The following is a 17,695-nucleotide window of genomic DNA, read 5'->3' on the forward strand; positions in this document are numbered from 1 at the left end:
TCCATTCTGCAACTTGTACGATGAAAACTGAACAAGTAAGTCAAGAACTGGAAGCAGAGACAGACCTCTTTCAAATAAAAGTTGCATGTTTTGAAACAATGTGCTAGCTGAGGCGGTCAGTTGAAGGAGAGCTAAACTAAATAATATACAAAATGTCTACATAAAGACCATGATTCATAACCCCACCTGCGACTGCCACAGTTAATGATGGCCAAATGAAGTTTCATCAAGCAATGAGGCTTTCAAGCCGACTGGTTCACCAAAAGGTCATTACTTGAAACAGTACTCACTAGCGATATCTACTGCTCAAGTCAATGTATAGCAGTCTCATGATGTAACTGTTCGGACCTGGATTGTATGGCATGACGCAGCATCTTAATGAGAGGTATTCGATGCAGACGCCCTTTTCTCTGCTGAGAGCTCCTCTGTAGCCTGATGGAACGGGGCAAGCACAAGCAAACTCTTCTCTATGACCTCATACTCATGTGAAGTCAGTGGGGGTACGTCTGTCTTAAGACTTGCCAGGGCTGCCCCCCACCGGCTCTCTCATTTTAAGGAGTCGTTTCAGCATGAGGTATGTGCTGTTGCAGTGCGTGTCTACCACAGTGAGCAACTTCATCTCCTGTCTGCCCATCTGCATCTGTACCTCATTCAGTTTTTGTTTTGCAGTGGTGCTTGACCGAAAATAGGCGACAAGCTTTCTGGTTTTATACGTGTGTCATTAAGGGCAGGGACCTGATCAAATGACTTCCAAACAAGCAAATTTAGGCCAGGAGCATTGCATACTTGCATGCCTGACTTGTAAGGCCCTAGCACATGCAATCATGTTTGATGCGGCATCAGTGACAAGACATTTAACCTTTTCTGTAATTCCCCAGTCCTCTAGTTGTGTATGCATTGCCAGTGCCAAGTTTTCAGCGATGTGTTGTGAGGGAAAGTGTTCCACTCCCAGCAAAATAGTGTCCAGTTTGTCATTTTCATCTATGAAGTGACAAATGATGGCTAGGTAGGCTTCCATATTCACTGATGTCCACATATCAGAAGTCAGGTTTACTGCTGACACCTTCTGAAGCTGCTCTTTGGCCTTCTGCTTCGTTTCTTTGTGTTTATCATCGACCATCCTCTTTCACGCCTGACAGGAGGAAGAAGATATCCATTTTATTTGATACAGTTACAATGAACTGCTGTTGTTATATACATATACACACCTTCCTAGTTGGGAGAACTTAGGTGGGATCCAACAAATGGATGAGCTTGCTGATCCCCTCATCTTCCACCCCTGTAAATGGCCAGGTTGACCACAGCCTCATCCGGCATTTGGTATCTGGAGTCTATGATGCAATATTGGTAAATTTTAAGACACATATATCATTATTTCAATAATCAAAAAGACTGAAAATAATGTCTTACTATGGCTGGTGTCTGCTCTGTTGGCAGGCTGTGCATTCTCGTTTACTGCTCAGTGATGCCTAAGCATTGACCAGGTGTTATTGTTTTACTCGAGCTCCCTCTGACACAGCGAGCACCTCACTATGAATGATATGATGAATTTTCCTTCTAATACAAAAACAACCATAAAATCACAATCTACATAAATTCAAACCTTACTGGCAGCACACAAAGTACCCGCAGATGGGAGAGATTTTCCTCTTTTTTGCTGGCTCCATTTCTATTACTCATCCAACTACTCCTACACCTACTTCTCTTCTAAGGCCTCCCTCCCTCTCTCCTCCTTCTCCCCCTACTACTACTACTACTACTACTGCAACTACTACAACTACTACGACTAATAATAACAAATTCTCCTCTAAATCAAACTCAACTGCTCTGAACTGTGCTACACTAACAACATGCAAAACTAACTACTACCAACAACAGCCCATGAAGTCCTGGGTGTTTACGATGCTTTTATCCAGACACCGATACTCCAGACGAACAAGTGACGTGTCTCATGCAATGCAAGCCCACGTTTGTCATAGGCCTTGAAGCGGGGCGTCATCTGTCCCATCACTACCCCAGGGTACAGTCCAGATACTACTCCAGGGTGAAGTCCAACTACTGCCAAAGGGTTCAGTGCAGACTCCAGCTCCACCACAGAACACAGTCTGTGCTGAGATACTCCGTTTAACTCTGTACCATTCACATCAGAATCAACTGTAATCTGAGAAAACACAGAAACAACAAACACACACACACACACACACACACACACACACACACACACACACACACACACACACACACAGACCTGCTGAGCTGCTAACAACTGGAAACACCTGTTACTAGTTACCTGTCTGTGTCTGTACCTGTGTCAGGGTGGGGGCTGCATGTTCCTGCCTTATGACTGTAAGCTGGAGTCTCCCAGGAAGGGTCAGCCGACCCACTACCACGAGGGTCTGACCACCACCCGAGGGACCGGATACACTTTGTCCTTCGTTGGCCCCTGAATGCTCTGTGTGTGTGTGTGTGAGAACATCCCTCCACCTCATCATCACAGATAAGACAGACCGGATGGAGGAACAGACGTGATGTCCTTGAAAGCATTGTCTCAGTTATATAGTTTTTCCTTGTTTGGTTTCTGATTGGATGATCCACCTCACCTGCATTTACACCTGACACACCGTTACCTGCCACTCAGTTTAACGACCTGTGATCATTTCAGTGCACCCTCATACCAGGTAACAGGTCTGACTCTGATAGAGGATTCTGGACACATGACGTTGGATGTTGTTGACATTTCACAATAAGAGTCACTTTATTTAGCCTTTATCTCCATTCATAACTCCAGAGAAGGAAATGAGCAGAGACATAAAAACATGAGAGATTTAAGGCATCGTTTACATGTATTTTAAAATAAAAGTCTCTTGTAAGGCCTCACTGTGGTGCCTTATTTATAATACTACCTGAATCTATGAAGAACACACTCCATGTCTGTGTGTTGTTGTATGTCCATCAGATCCTGCAGGGGCCGCTCTCTTTCCTGGTCAACACTGTAACTGTAATCTACAGCGCCCTCTATAGGGTCATGTCATTTGTAACTTTTTCTCCAAAGTTCTTGACCAGCTGCCTAAAAACTAAAGGTATTTTATAATTTAATATTTTATTCTTCATTGTCTCATTTAAAAAAAAACTTATTTTGCTCATTTCTGTCACAGTCCAAGCCTGGATCTCCTTTTTTCCCTTTTTGTTCAGGAAACCCACTAGTCTGGTCATTAGTGTCTCAGCTGGAACCAAAGTGTAGCCCCGCCCACCAGCAACTTTCTAAATACAGGATTGGACACTGTTGTCCAGATGGTTGACAGGTTTTTAAAAGAGTTGATATAAAAAAACAAAAAACAAAAACCATCAGAATTATTGATATTTCCTGATGGTGATGTTTGAGAAAGCAGCCTGAACCAGGTCAAATGTTTGAATGATGATCACCAATGTATAATGTCTAATATTATGAAATGTGATCCAGAGGTTTATTGATAATGATTGATAATGATCTGATGTGGTATAATCTGCTCCAGTTTCACATCTCTGTACAAGAGTCACGATACTGTGAACAATCAGGTATAAATATAGACAAAGATCCTTTAAAGATGTGGAGGAGGTGAAACATGTATGATTGTAAACATGAGCAGTGTTGGACTGTAACAACTTTCTGCTGGTCACCATTGAAATGAAACAACTTCAACTGAAATCCTTGCCTGAGCCCTAAATCCATAAATACAGATTTATTTAAATCTGTCCAGATTTCTAGTAACAATTTCGTCATAACAAAATACTATATCCATAAATGTCATTTTAGTAAATCCTCTCCCATTGTTTAAGGTAATAAAAATTTATTTCTGCCACTTAACAAGTGAATAAAAAGGGCAAAAACCTCCCTATCATGAAACTGTATATATCTGAATATAGTTTATTCTGACCACTTGCTCAGTTCATTATTTTTATTCATTATAATTTTAATGGATCAGCTGATATGTTCCTGGGTGTGTGTTTACAGACTTTCTGTTGATAACGAAAGTAAACTTTAGTGGGTGCGTCAGAGGAGATAAAGTCTGGGTCTAACCGTTATTCGGTCAGTGTGGCCGGTGTAGTTTTTAAAGAAAATGAAGATGTTTGTGGTGATTGTGGTCCTCTTGTACGGTAAGACACACACACACACACACACACACACACACACACACACTGAACGACCCGCTCTCCTCTCTGGGCCACAGCCGCTCAGTGTGAGCAGCTGCTCGGTCTCTGTTCTGCCTCTGAATTACTTGTGGATTTAGTTTCTAAACAAAACTACCCGGCTGTCTGGGTAGTTAGGTCTATATTTGGGGAAGACTGCAATAACAAATGATTCAAACACTTCTCCAGTAGCATTAAAGAAGCTGCCGCAAGTGTCAACCCACTGTGACATCACCTATTGGTTGTGAAGTCCATGGATGTATTATAAGATATAATATTATATATATTAATATTATAATATATATAGGATACAAGATATAATATATAATATAATATAATATTATATAGATATGATAATACATCCATGGTGAAGCCTCGAGTTTGTAATTTCTCTTTTGCCAGAAGAAATCATATTTGGAGGAGAAGGTGGAGCTGAGGAGGAGTGAGGGGTGGATCTGTCAATCACACGGTAGCCCCGCCCTAATACATACCTTGCTTTATCATCTATTTTAACGTTTATTGAGGTAATACAACAAGGGAGACATAGGGTCATTTTCCCATAGACTTCAGTACAGTCTGACTTCTTTTTACAACCAGTGGAGTCGTCCCCTGATGGTCATCAGATAGAATGAAGGTTTAAGGCTCTTCTGCATCGGCTTCACTTTTCAGGGTCTATGTCTATTTTTATAAACAGTCTACGATCAATCGTAATGTTCTTTAAAAAGTGAATTATTTATCACCATGACATCAAGCATTTGCATTATCATGAGGAGCTTCACTTCTGCATTACTTCCTCTGGTCATTTTTAATAAACCAGTTTATGTTCCTCTGGGTTATAGTCCAGAGTATATAGTCCAGAGATAAGTTTATGGAGGGAAACAAACTGAAAACACAGCAGATATAACATGAATGCCACTTGTCATCTTTCAGATTTTAGCTGGTTTAGTCCTGATTTTTGAATCCTGTCTGATACGGTTTGATGAAGAATGAGAGATTTTTCATGGGGTCTTTTACAGTTGATTAGACTAGAATCAGGAGTTAAAAGCTCACTGATCTGTGATTTACCAGTCTGTCACCTTCACCAGTTTAAAATTATTTGTAACTTTCTCTCTGGTACAAGCTAAGCTTTGGTCCCGAGTCCAGGCCTGTTTGAGTCCTGATAGTCACATGGTCTTGGTTTCATTTGTCCTGGTTTATGCTGTTCACGCTGTTAAAAATGACAATTAAAACCTTCAGCAGCAACAGCACCAGAAACAGTGTGTAACTCTTCAGCTTTCAGTCTTTGTTATCTACAGACTCTCCCCCCTTCCTGAACCAACCCACCTGGACCCTGATTCTGTCGTCAATCACAAACTTCCTCTGAGTGTGAATAGATTATCAGGAGGAGGAAGGTGTGAGCTGTGAACTGAAAGTGTTTGTGAAGCAGCAGTGAGTCCAGGGAGAAGCAGATTTAAGGAGACTTTAGTTTCTACAGGAGGATGAAGTTGTGGTCCTCCTCTGATGTGACTGATCCATCACTGCAGCATTTCATTTCTCTTTAACTGGTCCATGACCATGTTTCCTACAAACAAGTGACTGCTGAGCAGATGAGAACATGTTGAAGGCAGCACGTGTTTGTTGGATCATGAATCATGGATGTAGAGGACTCCACAGTGGGACTGTCCTCAGCATTAAGGTCCTGCAGCTGCTTCACTTTCCTACAGCTGATTTTACAGTCGTCATGACGATGCTTTGCTGTGGTGTTTGCTCCAGCAGCAGCAGATGTGGATGTAAACGTTCAGCTTCTTTCAGACAGATGTGTAGTTGAGCTGCACAAGCTACAGGGTCCAGTCACAAACTGGACCAGACTGGTCTCTGGCTCATCTGAGGATGGAGGAGTGATGAGACGGTGTGTCTGTGTCCTCAGTTTCCCAGCATGCCTCAGCTGTGGAGCTGTATGAGGGGAGAGACTCTGTCCTGCTGGCCTGTCAGTTTTCCACCTTTAACCTGCTGGAGCCCTCAGTGGTGTGGAGCCGCTCCGACCTCCGTCCTTCAACCGTCCACCAGCATCAGCTGGAAGGTGACCAACTCAAAGAGCAGAACCAGCGTTACAGCGGCCGGACGTCGATGAGGACTGGCGCTCTGCGGACTGGAGACCTCAGCCTCACTCTGAGAGAACCCACCATCAGGGACAGCAGCACCTACACCTGCAGCGTCAGAGAGGGGGGGGCGAGAAGTGAGCCGTAGAGAAGTACTACTGCAGGTCAAAGGTCAGTAGATACATTATTATTATTATTTATTTAATTTTATTTATTGTAACATTTTAGTCTCATGTTGTTTGTGTTGACTACAGAACCTCCAGACTGGCGCTGGATTCTCTTAGCTGTCCTGGATCTTCTGGTTCTCCTGGTTCTCCTGGCTGTTGTTAGAGTTGTCTGTGTCTTCCTGTATAAAGAGAATAAATACAGAAAAGTGCCTCTGTGTGTGTGTGTGTGTGTGTGTGTGTGAACCCTCCACAGAGAGATATGAGGAACTTTGACTGACTGATATTAAACTGGTGGAGATCCTGAACACATGGAGGCTGATGTTTCCTCCTGTCCTCCATCAACATGAACACACCTCAGTCAGATCTCTGTCAGCTCTGGACCCCACTGTGGAGCTTCCACACTGCACTCCCACTGGGTTTTTAACAGCTGCTTTTCAGTCCTGGTCCTGATATTTCAGCCAGAGTTCACTGCTCTCTGTGTGTCTGGTGTTTTCCCTCCATCTGGGGCTGGACCACAACAACAAGGTCAGCCCTGTAACCTGGAATGTCCCTGACTCACTGATCATATTTCCACCATTGGTCAGGCTCTATCAGGGGCCTTGTATTGATCCTGACTGGGGGCTCAGGTTACTGACAGTCTACTGAGCCGCTCTGGTTTCCAGCTGCTCTGAAGCTGCAGGGAATAAGAAGAGCTTCAATACACTGAGCCTCACCTCCATTACACTCTGTTACAGTAAATAAACTACTGTGAGGCAGAGGAAGAACTGAACACAAGACACACCAAGGAGAGAGAGAGAGAGAGAGAGAGAGAGAGAGAGAGAGAGAGAGAGAGAGACAGAGAGACAGAGAGATAGAGAGACAGAGAGACAGAGACAGAGAGAGACAGAGAGAGAGACAGAGAGAGTGAGAGAGAGAGAGAGAAACAGAGAGTCTGTAGCACTTTGCTGTGTGTCGTCCTCCCCAGTCCTCTCTGCCCTTCACTGACGTCCTGTGAGTTGTAGATCTGAAGTGAAGCTCTGACAGCTTTTAAAGCCTCCAGTGGTCTGGCTCCTGCCTACATCTACCATCTGATCACTCCTCCTGTTCGCTGCCTGAGCTCCTCTGGCAGGGCCCCAGAAATCCTGACTTGTCCCCAAATGTGATCAGGCCTTTGCTGTGTGGGCCCCGTAGCTCGAGGTCTGGAGACCTGGAGACTCAGACAGGCAAAGTCTGTGTCCTCCTTTAACCCCCCTGCTGTGTTCAATAGGGTTTACACCTGTGATGTTTGTCTCAATAACAAGCTCTGAGAAACACTGATTATCATTTATACTGACCTCATGTCATCACAGGTTGGACTTCCTGTAGAGGTCAGAGGTCAGAGCAGAAGTGGATTCAGTTTGTTGTGAATTGTTGTTTTAAAGTTTCATTTAGTTGTGTTTATTTTGGTTTATTTATTCTCATGTTGTTGTTTGTGTCGACTACAGACCCTCCTCCATTCTGGCCCTGGACTCTTGCTGCCGTCCTGCTTTTCCTGGCTGCTGTAATTGTCTTTGGTGTCAGTGTGTATAAAGGGATGAAGAACACAGAAGGTATTGTTGTGGCAACTTCTGTTAAATAAAGAACAGAATCAGCTCTTGTCTTTCTGTAGGTTTAATCCAGGCGTTTGCAAACAGTCTCACACCAAATGAGCAACATGATGAGATGATGTAGGTTTTCATTCAGCTTGTGTGAATCACACATAGTTACACTCTGTCCTGCCTCCTGTATGTGGACAGAAACAGCATCTTAAAAGGATAACATACAGTGGTTTGGTCCCTCTTATGAGGTGAGGGGCCCTCACATGTCAGCAGACTGAGAGTGAGGCTCCTATAATCTGCCTGTTTGCTAACGTGGTGTTTCATAATACACAATATAATATGATCTTAGAGAACAGTGGTGCTCATGAGAATTTCCCTTACAGTGTGAGTGTGTGTGTGTGTGTGTGTGTGTGTGTGTGTGTGTGTGTAGCAGAGACGTCTGTATTCATCATTTTACATCAACCACTGAACCTTTATCAGTTCAAAAACTTCAGGAAACACAACAGTCAGACTGAACCTGAACTAACATCTGCAGCTGCATCACTTCAGTCGATGATCACATGATCAGTTTGACTGATGTGGTCAGAGCAGTAGACTGAGGTCAGAGGTCAGAGCAGGAGACTGAGGTCAGAGGTCAGAGAAGTAGACTGAAGTCAGGGGTCGGGGCAGTAGACTGAGGTCAGAGGTCAGAGCAGTAGACTGAGGTCAGGGGTCAGAACAGTAGACTGAGGTCAGAGGTCAGGGCAGTTGACTGAGGTCAGAGGTCAGAGCAGTAGACTGAGGTCAGAGGTCAGAGCAGTAGACTTGACTCTCTTGTTGTTTGTGTCGACTACAGATCTTCCTCCTCTCTGGCCCTGGATTCTCGCTGCCGTCCTGCTTCTCCTGGCTGCTGTTACTGTTGTCAGTGTCAGTGTGTATAAAGAGATGAAACATGGTACGTATTGTGTGTGTCTTAGTTTGCATGTGTGTGTACATGTCTTTCTGTTGTTGTGAGGACATTCTGACTGATCCTTAAAACTTCAAAGAGCTGTTTGAGAGTTAAGACCTGGTTTTAGGGTCAAAGTTAGAGTCAGGTTTAGGTTAATGTTTGGGGCTAGAGAGGCAACATGTCAACGAGTGTCCTCAGAGCAAACACAGGATAAGAATGTGTGTGTGGGGTCAAAGGTCAGAGTATTCCAGACTGATAATCACAAAAGACTGAAACACAATGAAATAGAAAAGTAATTTTAATTTTAATTCATCTTCATGTCATGAATAGAATTCAGTTCATCACATTTTAAAATAGAATAGAATAGAATAGAATAACTTTATTGTCATTGCACAAAATTTGCTGTGCAACAAATAAACATACACACGTACACAGTCATCCCAAATCAAAGGCAGATAAATAAATAAAACAGATCAAATAAATAAATAGAAACCTGCATTCGAACAGGTTATTGTTCAATTCAGTGATTTGTTCAATTCAATGATAGCTCTTGGATAAAAACTGTTCTTCAGTCTGGAGGTGTGAGCTTCGAGAACTCTGTAGCGCCCCCCAGAGGGTAACAGAGAGAACAGGTGATGACAGTGGTGGGTCGCGTCTTTTACAATGTTGTTAACTCTGTGGAGGCAGCGAGTCCTAAAGATGTCCTCTAAGGAGGGCAGGGTAAGACCAGTTCTTTTTCCTGAGGTGTTAATGACCCTCTGGAGACTTCTTCTATCTGCCTCTGTACAGTTTTCATACCAAACTGATAAACAGTTTGTCAGAACACTTTCAATGGTGCAGTGGTGAAAGGCTCTGAGCAGCTCTGCAGACAGCTTGTTCTTTTTCAGTGTTTGCAGGAAGTAGAGCTGTTGAGCATTTTTAACCAGGGCAGATGAGCTGAGTGTCCATGTGAGGTCCTCAGTGATATAAGTCCCCAGGAACTTAAAACTGGTGACCCCCTCCACCTCCTCCCCTCTGATGGTTATGGGAGCATGGTGCTCCCGATGACTCCTAAAATCAATAATGAGTATATGTACAAGATATAAATTGATTTGCATTTCATTGAGTGAAATAAGTATTTGATCCCCTGCCAACCATTAACAATTCTGGCTCCCACAGACTGGTTAAATACTCCTATTTATACTCCTGTGCCAATCAGTCACCTGTATAAAAGACACCCGTCCATGCAATCAATCAGACTCCAACCTCTCCACCATGGGCAAGACCAAACTTCTGTCTAAGGACATCAGGGACAAGATTGTAGACCTGCACAAGGCTGGATTGGGCTACAAGACCATAGGCAAGAAGCTGGGTGAGAAAGAGACAGCTTTTGGTGGAATTATTCGAAAATGGAAGAAACACAAAATGACCATCAATCGACCTTGTTCTGGGGCTCCACGCAAGATCTCACCTTGTGGTGTATCACTGACCATGAGGAAGGTTAGAAATCAGCCAAGAACTACACGGGAGGAGCTTGCTAATGATCTCAAGGCAGCTGGGACCACAGTCACCAAGAAAACCATTGGTAATACACTACGCTGCAATGGATTAAAAATCCTGCAGTGCCCGCAAGGTCCCCTGCTCAAGAAGGCACATGTACAGGCCCGTCTGAAGTTTGCCAATGATCACCTGAATGATTCAGAGAAGTCTCGGGAGAAAGTGCTGTGGTCAGATGAAAAATCGAGCTCTTTGGCATCAACTCGACTCATGGTGTTTGGAGGAAGAAAAATACTGACTATGACCCCAAGAACACCGTCCCCACCATCAAGCATGGAGGTGGAAACATTATGCTTTGGGGGTGTTTCACTGCTAAGGGGACAGGACGACTTCACCGCATTGATGGAAAGATGGACGGGGCCATGTACCATAAAATCCTGAGTGACAACCTTCTTCCCTCCGCCAGGGCACTGAAAATGGGTTGTGGATGGGTCTTCCAGCACGACAATGACCCAAAACATACAGCCAAGGCAACAAAGGAGTGGCTCAAAAAGAAGCATATTAAGGTAATGGAGTGGCCTAGCCAGTCTCCAGACCTTAATCCCATAGAAAATCTGTGGAGGGAGCTGAAGCTTCGAGTTGCGAAGCAACAGCCTCGAAACCTTAAGGATTTGGAGATAATTTGCAAAGAGGAGTGGACCAAGATTCCTCCTGATATGTGCACAAACCTGGTAATTAACTACAAGAAACGTCTGACCTCTGTGCTTGCCAACAAGGGTTTTGCCACCAAGTACTAAGCCATGTTTTGCCAGGGGATCAAATACTTATTTCACTCGATAAAATGCAAGTCTGTTTATGTCTTTTTTTTAAAGTGATTTCCTGGATTTTCTTTTTGATATTCTATCTCTCACTATTGGAATAAACCTACCATTAAAATTATAGACTGTTTGTTTCTTTGTCAGTGGGCAAACTTACAAAATCAGCGAGGGATCAAATAATTATTTCCTCCACTGTAAATGTTTATTGCGCTCATGAACCAAACATATGATTGATCCAGGACCGTTACATCAACTTCTGAGAACAGAAAAGAAACATTCAATTAAAGACCTTGAACTTGGTCTTTTTAACACAGCTGCTTAAAGGTTCTTTGCCAAGAACACAAGTCTATCAACATTTTGAGGCTTCAGAGAGGAACAGAGACATGTTACAATGTTCCCCCCTGTACTGAACACCCTTTCAGAAGGGGAGCTTGTAGCTTTTGCTGCTTTAAAGAAGCTCCCTAAGGTCTTTCGGCTCTTCTTCATGGGGGGGGGGGGGGGGGCAGTTGACGGGGGACTTTGCTGTAAAAGAAAGATCATTAACAAATCTAATCTTAACCAGTGTAATTTCACCAATGTAATATCACAACAGTTTAAGACTGAAGTACACTGTCACATTTTTACAACCATTTTTTAAACATATGCGTAAATATCATTGTGAACATGACCTAATTTAAATATACTTACCATAACTGAGGTTATGCCAGTCATCTCATCTATAAGTCTCGCTTTGACAGCGGTTTTGTTGTCCTCACTGACATAGTTCATTTTGAACCTAGGATCGAGAGTTGTGGCAATGTCTAGCAGCTCCTGTATGTTTGGATCCTGAACGTATCCCAGGATCTTTGACTTCAATGATTGTGTGAGATCTGTGTCGTCTTCCTGCACTGCCACAACAGAAGTTTCAAAAAGATGGAAAACTGGCTTCACAGAGGAAATGCTTACATATTACTCTCCTGAGGGGGCATCAGTGAAGTCTGTCAGTGGGCTGAGGGTATTGTTGATTGCCTCGAGGACTTCAACATCCTGCCATGTGGGAATCAGGTGTCTAGCCTTCTGATCAGAGGAGAGCACATGTGAAATAGCAGGTAGCCATCAACTATTTTATTATTATTATTGTTAGCTTCTTTTACTATTACTGTCGTTGTTGGTGTTTTTAACATTATCATACTAATTAGCTAAATAACATGACTAAAAAAAGTAGCAGCTCACCGATATAACCTGTGGCCAAAACACTGAAGTCTTGTCCAGTTGTTAATGGAGGCTGCTTTTACAATGTTGGGTCCATTGTCTGTAGTAATGCTCACCATTTTTGCCTCTTTCAAACTCCAAGATATGAGAGAATCCTTTAGTCCCTGTGCTTGAGCCTTGCCTGTGTGATCCTCAGGGAAAAAACCAGTCTGTAGGCACCGGTTTTTCATGGTGAAGTCACTTTCTATGAAATGGACAGACAGACTCATATATGGTTCCATAGTTTGGCTTGACCATATATCTGTTGTTGCTGAAAAATGATGCAGGTCCCGCAATTCTGTCTCTACTATTGCTCGTCGCTGAGTGTACAGAGCAGGTAGTGAGTAACGCTTGTCCAAGGTGTTGATCATTTTCCTAAATCCCTCATTTTGTATGGTGGTAACTGGGACCATATCTTTGGCTAAGTGATATGTGATTGCGCTGTTATTTCCTTATGCCTGTGGGAGCTTGATGGGTATGGTGATGCCTTGTACAAGGTTCCTGTTATAGATGTCTGTGCTGTCGGGTGACAATTATTTTCATTTGTTTTCTTGCCCTTTACAGCTTCGTCATATTGCGCTTTGTGGTGACGTTTAAGGTGATTGTATAGATTTGTGGTGTTTCCCTTTGGTGCTGCTATTATGGCAAAACACTGCTTGCACTGTACTTGAGACTGACTTTCATCATCTTGCCTTAATCCAAAATACTTCCACATCACTGAATGGGAACCTTTTTTCGGTATGAGCACGGTGGGGTCGGTTAGCTGGTTTCCACCACTATCACCTGGGTTTTCCTCTGGATTCATTTTGTATTTTTTCATTTTATTTCTTCTTACCACAAACTTTTCTCTGCTTATCTCATACTCATTCACAGCTGTCTCTCTCATTCGGTCTACTCCTCTACTGCTGGCTTTCTGTGACAGTCTTTGGTTTAGAAAGAAAAGACAATGCAGGTTCATGGGGGCACTTGAGATTCTCTCTGGGGTAAAGTAGGAGCGCTTGTTTTGATGCAGCTGATGTAATTAAATGCAGAAGAACCGTTGTCATTTAGAAATGAGATCGCATCGTAGTGTGAATCCAGATCGGGATTTTATCATGATTAATGGTGCAGCCCTACCAGAGGGACAAACAGTAGCACAGCCAACAGTAAAAAATACCAAAGACACAGTAAACACACACTCAAACAGTTTACACAAGTAACAAGGAGTCACCTAAGACTATTTAAAAACCAGTGGTAGCAGGGACCAGTGTTACATTATCAAAAGTAGTTTGTTATATTACTCATGATATTACTACATTACTTTTGCTTTACAAAAATATGAATCATTGCACATTCAGGGTGATACTGTAGCTTCCTGTTTTATCTCAGCCCTGAGATATTAAACCGGGTCAGGATGTTCAGAGGTGAAATAATGATTCTTGATTATTAAAGATTCTATCTGACAGCAGCTTCTCAAACCTCTGATCAGATCTCCTGAACTAAAAAGTGGCTCCTCAGGTGAGCTGGGTCACCACCAGGTCAGCCAGGACTGACTGAGCCTTTTTATTGCTCTGGCTTTGTACAGTACAGAGAGTTCAGAGGTCAGAGCAGTAGACTGAGGTCAAAGGTCAGAGCAGTAAAGCAGATTGAGGAAATGTGTTGTTATAAAGTTTCACTAAAATTTTAATCTCAGGTTGTTGTCTGTACAATTTTTACAGATCGTATAAGCCACAAGATGCTCCTGTCTCTCTTATGGACCTCAAGAGGTATGTGGTGTGTGTGTTTGTGTGTGTTTGTGTGTGTGTGTGTGTGAGGTCAGAGGTCAGAGTAGAACTGGACTCAGTTTATTGTGAATTGATCAGAAATGTGTTGTTTTAAAGTTTCATTAATATTTTAATCTCATTGTTTGTGTTGACTACAGATCCTTTTCTAGTCGTGGTCAAGGTTCTCGCAGCTGTCCTGGTTCTTCTGGTTGCTGTTGTTTTCAGTGTCGTCATGTACAACGGGATTAAGAACAAAGAAGATATGTAGTGTGTGTGTGTGTGTGTGTGTGTGTGTGTGTGTGTGTGTGTGTATGTGTGTGTGTGAACTGAGATGTGAGGAACTTTGACTGACTGATATTAAACTGGTGGAGATCTGAACACATGGAGGCTGATGTTTCCTCCTGTCCTCCATCAACATGAACACACCTCAGTCAGATCTCTGTCAGCTCTGGACCCACACTGCACTCCCACTGGGTTTTTAACAGCTGCTTTTCAGTCCTGGTCCTGATATTTCAGCCAGAGTTCACTGCTCTCTGTGTGTCTGGTGTTTTCCTTCCATTTTTATGCCTTTTCATAACATATACCTCACTATTAGCCCTTACATGAATATCATATGTTTAAAGTTAAGAATTATTACCAAGAAGTGATCATTTATTAGTAGCCTGCAGGGGAAATATCAAGCAATAGCAGAACTAATGTTTTCAAAGGTGCAGGAACGAGAAGCAAGCTAGCTACTAGAAACAGCTCGTCACAAGAGAGGACTTCACTGACTTTAACACCAGGGAACAACTCACTGCAGAACAACTCCAAAACGGACAAATCTATATCTTTTACTGGAGGGAAAGATGATGTGAATATGATGGAGGAAATACGGAAAATGAGTGTGATATTGCAGGTGGTTTGGGGGGGTTCTTCGTTCTTAATTCTTAATTCTTAATTCAGGGCACAATGAAAGAGCTCAAAAGGAGAGGTAGAGCAATAAGTATCGGACATAGAGGATGTGAGCGCTTGGACGGGGACAGGCATCGAAAAATGCAATAAGAGACTGGAGACACTGGACGTGAGTGGAGGACCTTGAACACCGAAGTCAGAGGAATAATGTCAAATGGTGGGAATGAAAGAAAGAAAGGAGGAGACGGTCAAAATGAGTCAGTATGTGGAGAAGATTCTCTCTTGAGGACTTGATCTTACTGGAAAAAAATTTGAAATAGAACGTTCCACCGTTCTTTAGCCCCCATGTCTGACCCAAATGAGCCACCTCCAACAGTCATGATACACTTACAGGTGGATGAGGAGAAATGTGGAATCACAATCACAATCACAATCACAATGTACTTATCAGTCTGATAATGACAGTTAATGGATATGTTGATATAATAGTGTGGAACATTAATGAATGTGTGAACCACATTAAAAGGAGGAAGGTTTTGGTATATTTGAAATCCAAAAATACAGATACAGCATTTATTCAAGAGTCACATATAATGAGGGATGAGGAGGCAGTAAAGTTTAAAAGAGGATGGGTAGGGAAAGTTTTTCATAGCTCCTCTTCAAGCAAACGAAATGGGATGATGATTCTTATCAATAAAAATAAAAATAACTTTAATAAAAAGTTTTGTCATGCTGAACAATACAATGACAAAGAAGGTCGACTTACTTGTATTGAAGCCTTTATCAATGGAACTGAGACTGTATTATACGATATTTATGCACCTAACGAGGAAGAGCCTGATTTCTGTCATGAAACTAATAGAGTGACAGGTAGATCACATAGATATGGATGGTCAAGTTATACTGGCAGCTGATTTCAACCAGGTAATGGATGGGTTGATTGACAAAAGCAAGCCCAGTGGTGAACTGTCAACCAAGGATAGAGCTGCAGTCCAGACGCTGGCAGAAGACTTGGGCTTAGTGGATATATAGAGATTAGTGAATCCACGTGAGAGAGAGTTCACCTTTTATTCTTACAGCCACAAATCACATTCAAGGATTGTTTTTTCTCTTAACATCTAATACCTTGGTAGATGTAGACTCTGTTGTGGGCTGAGAGATAGGTGCCATCACCTTCAGTGACCATGGCACAGTGGAGCTACATGTTGACCTGAATACAGACAAGCTCAATATGATGCTTTTGCAAAATGAATCATTTAGCAACACATTTTCAGAGGAGCTTAAATCCTTCTTTGAAATTAATATTGGCTCTACAGGAAAAATATCCTCTGTTTGGGAAGCATCTAAGGCATAAATATGAGGGAAAATCATCACTCACTCTTCAAAAGTGAAAAAAGAGAAAACTGAGAAAAGGGAAAGATTAGATATAGAGATATGTAATCTGGAGAAGGAATTAGTGAGACATTAGTCAAATAATTTATACCAAAGCATTTGTGTGGCGGCGTGAGCGCTAGGGGGAGGAGCACACACCTCTAGGTTTTATACATTACAAATACGCCACCCTGGGAATTTCACCCAAGGAATTGTGAACCCTCAATTGATACCAGATATTTTAAAAAGGCATACAGGTTCGTTCTACTCAGGAGGCCGGAGACATGGTTCCATCCATCAATTAACAATTTAGTCACATAAGGATGATCATTAAAAACACAATTCACTCAGTAGCAGGGTAACTGAAAGTAGCTGGAGCTTAGGGGCTTACTAGTGCTAGGGTAGGTCCACAGAAGGGGGATCCCAGGAGAAGTCACCCGAAAGCACACGTACATACACACCCACACAAGTGGAGTCAACACTGGGAGACTCAAGACACTGCACACAAAAAGAGGGCTCCACCACCAAAGAAGGACACCAGCCTCACCACCACCACCACAGGTCCCCAGCTCCTAAAACAAACAAAACATGATTAGGGGATTACAACTTCCAACATAAGATATAAACCATGCGGTGGCCAAATGCTGAAACCTTGACACTGGTTATCAGCAGCTCTCAAAATGGCCTCCTTCCAGTGGTGTAACCAGAGGGGGGAAAAAAAAAAAAGGAAAGTAAACTAATAGAAAATAGACTAAAGAAAAGAAACTAATTAGTGCTAAATGATCAATTCAATTAATAAATCAGCACATATATAACCATACATAAATTAAAGTGAAATGAGTAATCCCATTTTACAAATCATATGTATAACAAAATAAACTACACAGGACTATTTGTGAATGAACAGCTGTGTGACTGCACTCACACAACATAAACCATACCTGATTAAGGCTGCTTAGATGGCAGCTGTATTACTGGAACAAATAATACAAACAATAAAATAAACCATACGGAAAAGTAGATACAAAATTACCAATAAATCAGAACATCGCAAAGTAGAATCCTGCACGATCACATTTCTTCCCATTCACACTTAAAAAACGGGCCCAGTTAAAATAAACACAGACACATTCAACGATTACAGGCCGAACAGCCAGAGGCAAAGCAGCAGCGTCCCTGTGTGTGCGCCACCGCAGCAGCCGTCGCTCCAACAAGGCTGCGCACGCCAACAGCAGGCCAGTTCCTACAATACATGCAGATCAAATTAGACC

General features: G+C 42.5%; 1 protein-coding gene and 1 long non-coding RNA gene across 2 annotated transcripts; both read left to right on the top strand.

Annotated features, from left to right (window-relative positions):
- The first annotated feature begins 4,028 nt into the window (after window positions 1-4,028).
- Window positions 4,029-6,623, top strand: LOC139618600 (V-set domain containing T-cell activation inhibitor 1-like). The gene is made up of 3 exons (XM_071474670.1): window positions 4,029-4,134; window positions 6,074-6,416; window positions 6,500-6,623. Exons 1-2 carry the CDS (start codon window positions 4,098-4,100, stop codon window positions 6,391-6,393), a joined length of 357 nt encoding a protein of 118 aa, XP_071330771.1. The 5' UTR covers window positions 4,029-4,097; the 3' UTR covers window positions 6,394-6,416; window positions 6,500-6,623.
- A 687-nt stretch (window positions 6,624-7,310) lies between these two features.
- Window positions 7,311-16,924, top strand: LOC139618611 (uncharacterized). Its single transcript, XR_011689757.1, has 4 exons — window positions 7,311-7,980; window positions 8,804-8,902; window positions 14,118-14,165; window positions 14,321-16,924. It is a non-coding gene; the product is annotated as an uncharacterized lncRNA (long non-coding RNA).
- The last annotated feature ends 771 nt before the right edge of the window (window positions 16,925-17,695 follow it).

The sequence above is a fragment of the Trachinotus anak genome, unplaced genomic scaffold (assembly GCF_046630095.1).
Source record: "Trachinotus anak isolate AG129_WGS33_773 ecotype Australia unplaced genomic scaffold, CSIRO_AGI_Tana_v1 ptg000003l, whole genome shotgun sequence".
NCBI lineage: Eukaryota > Metazoa > Chordata > Actinopteri > Carangiformes > Carangidae > Trachinotus > Trachinotus anak.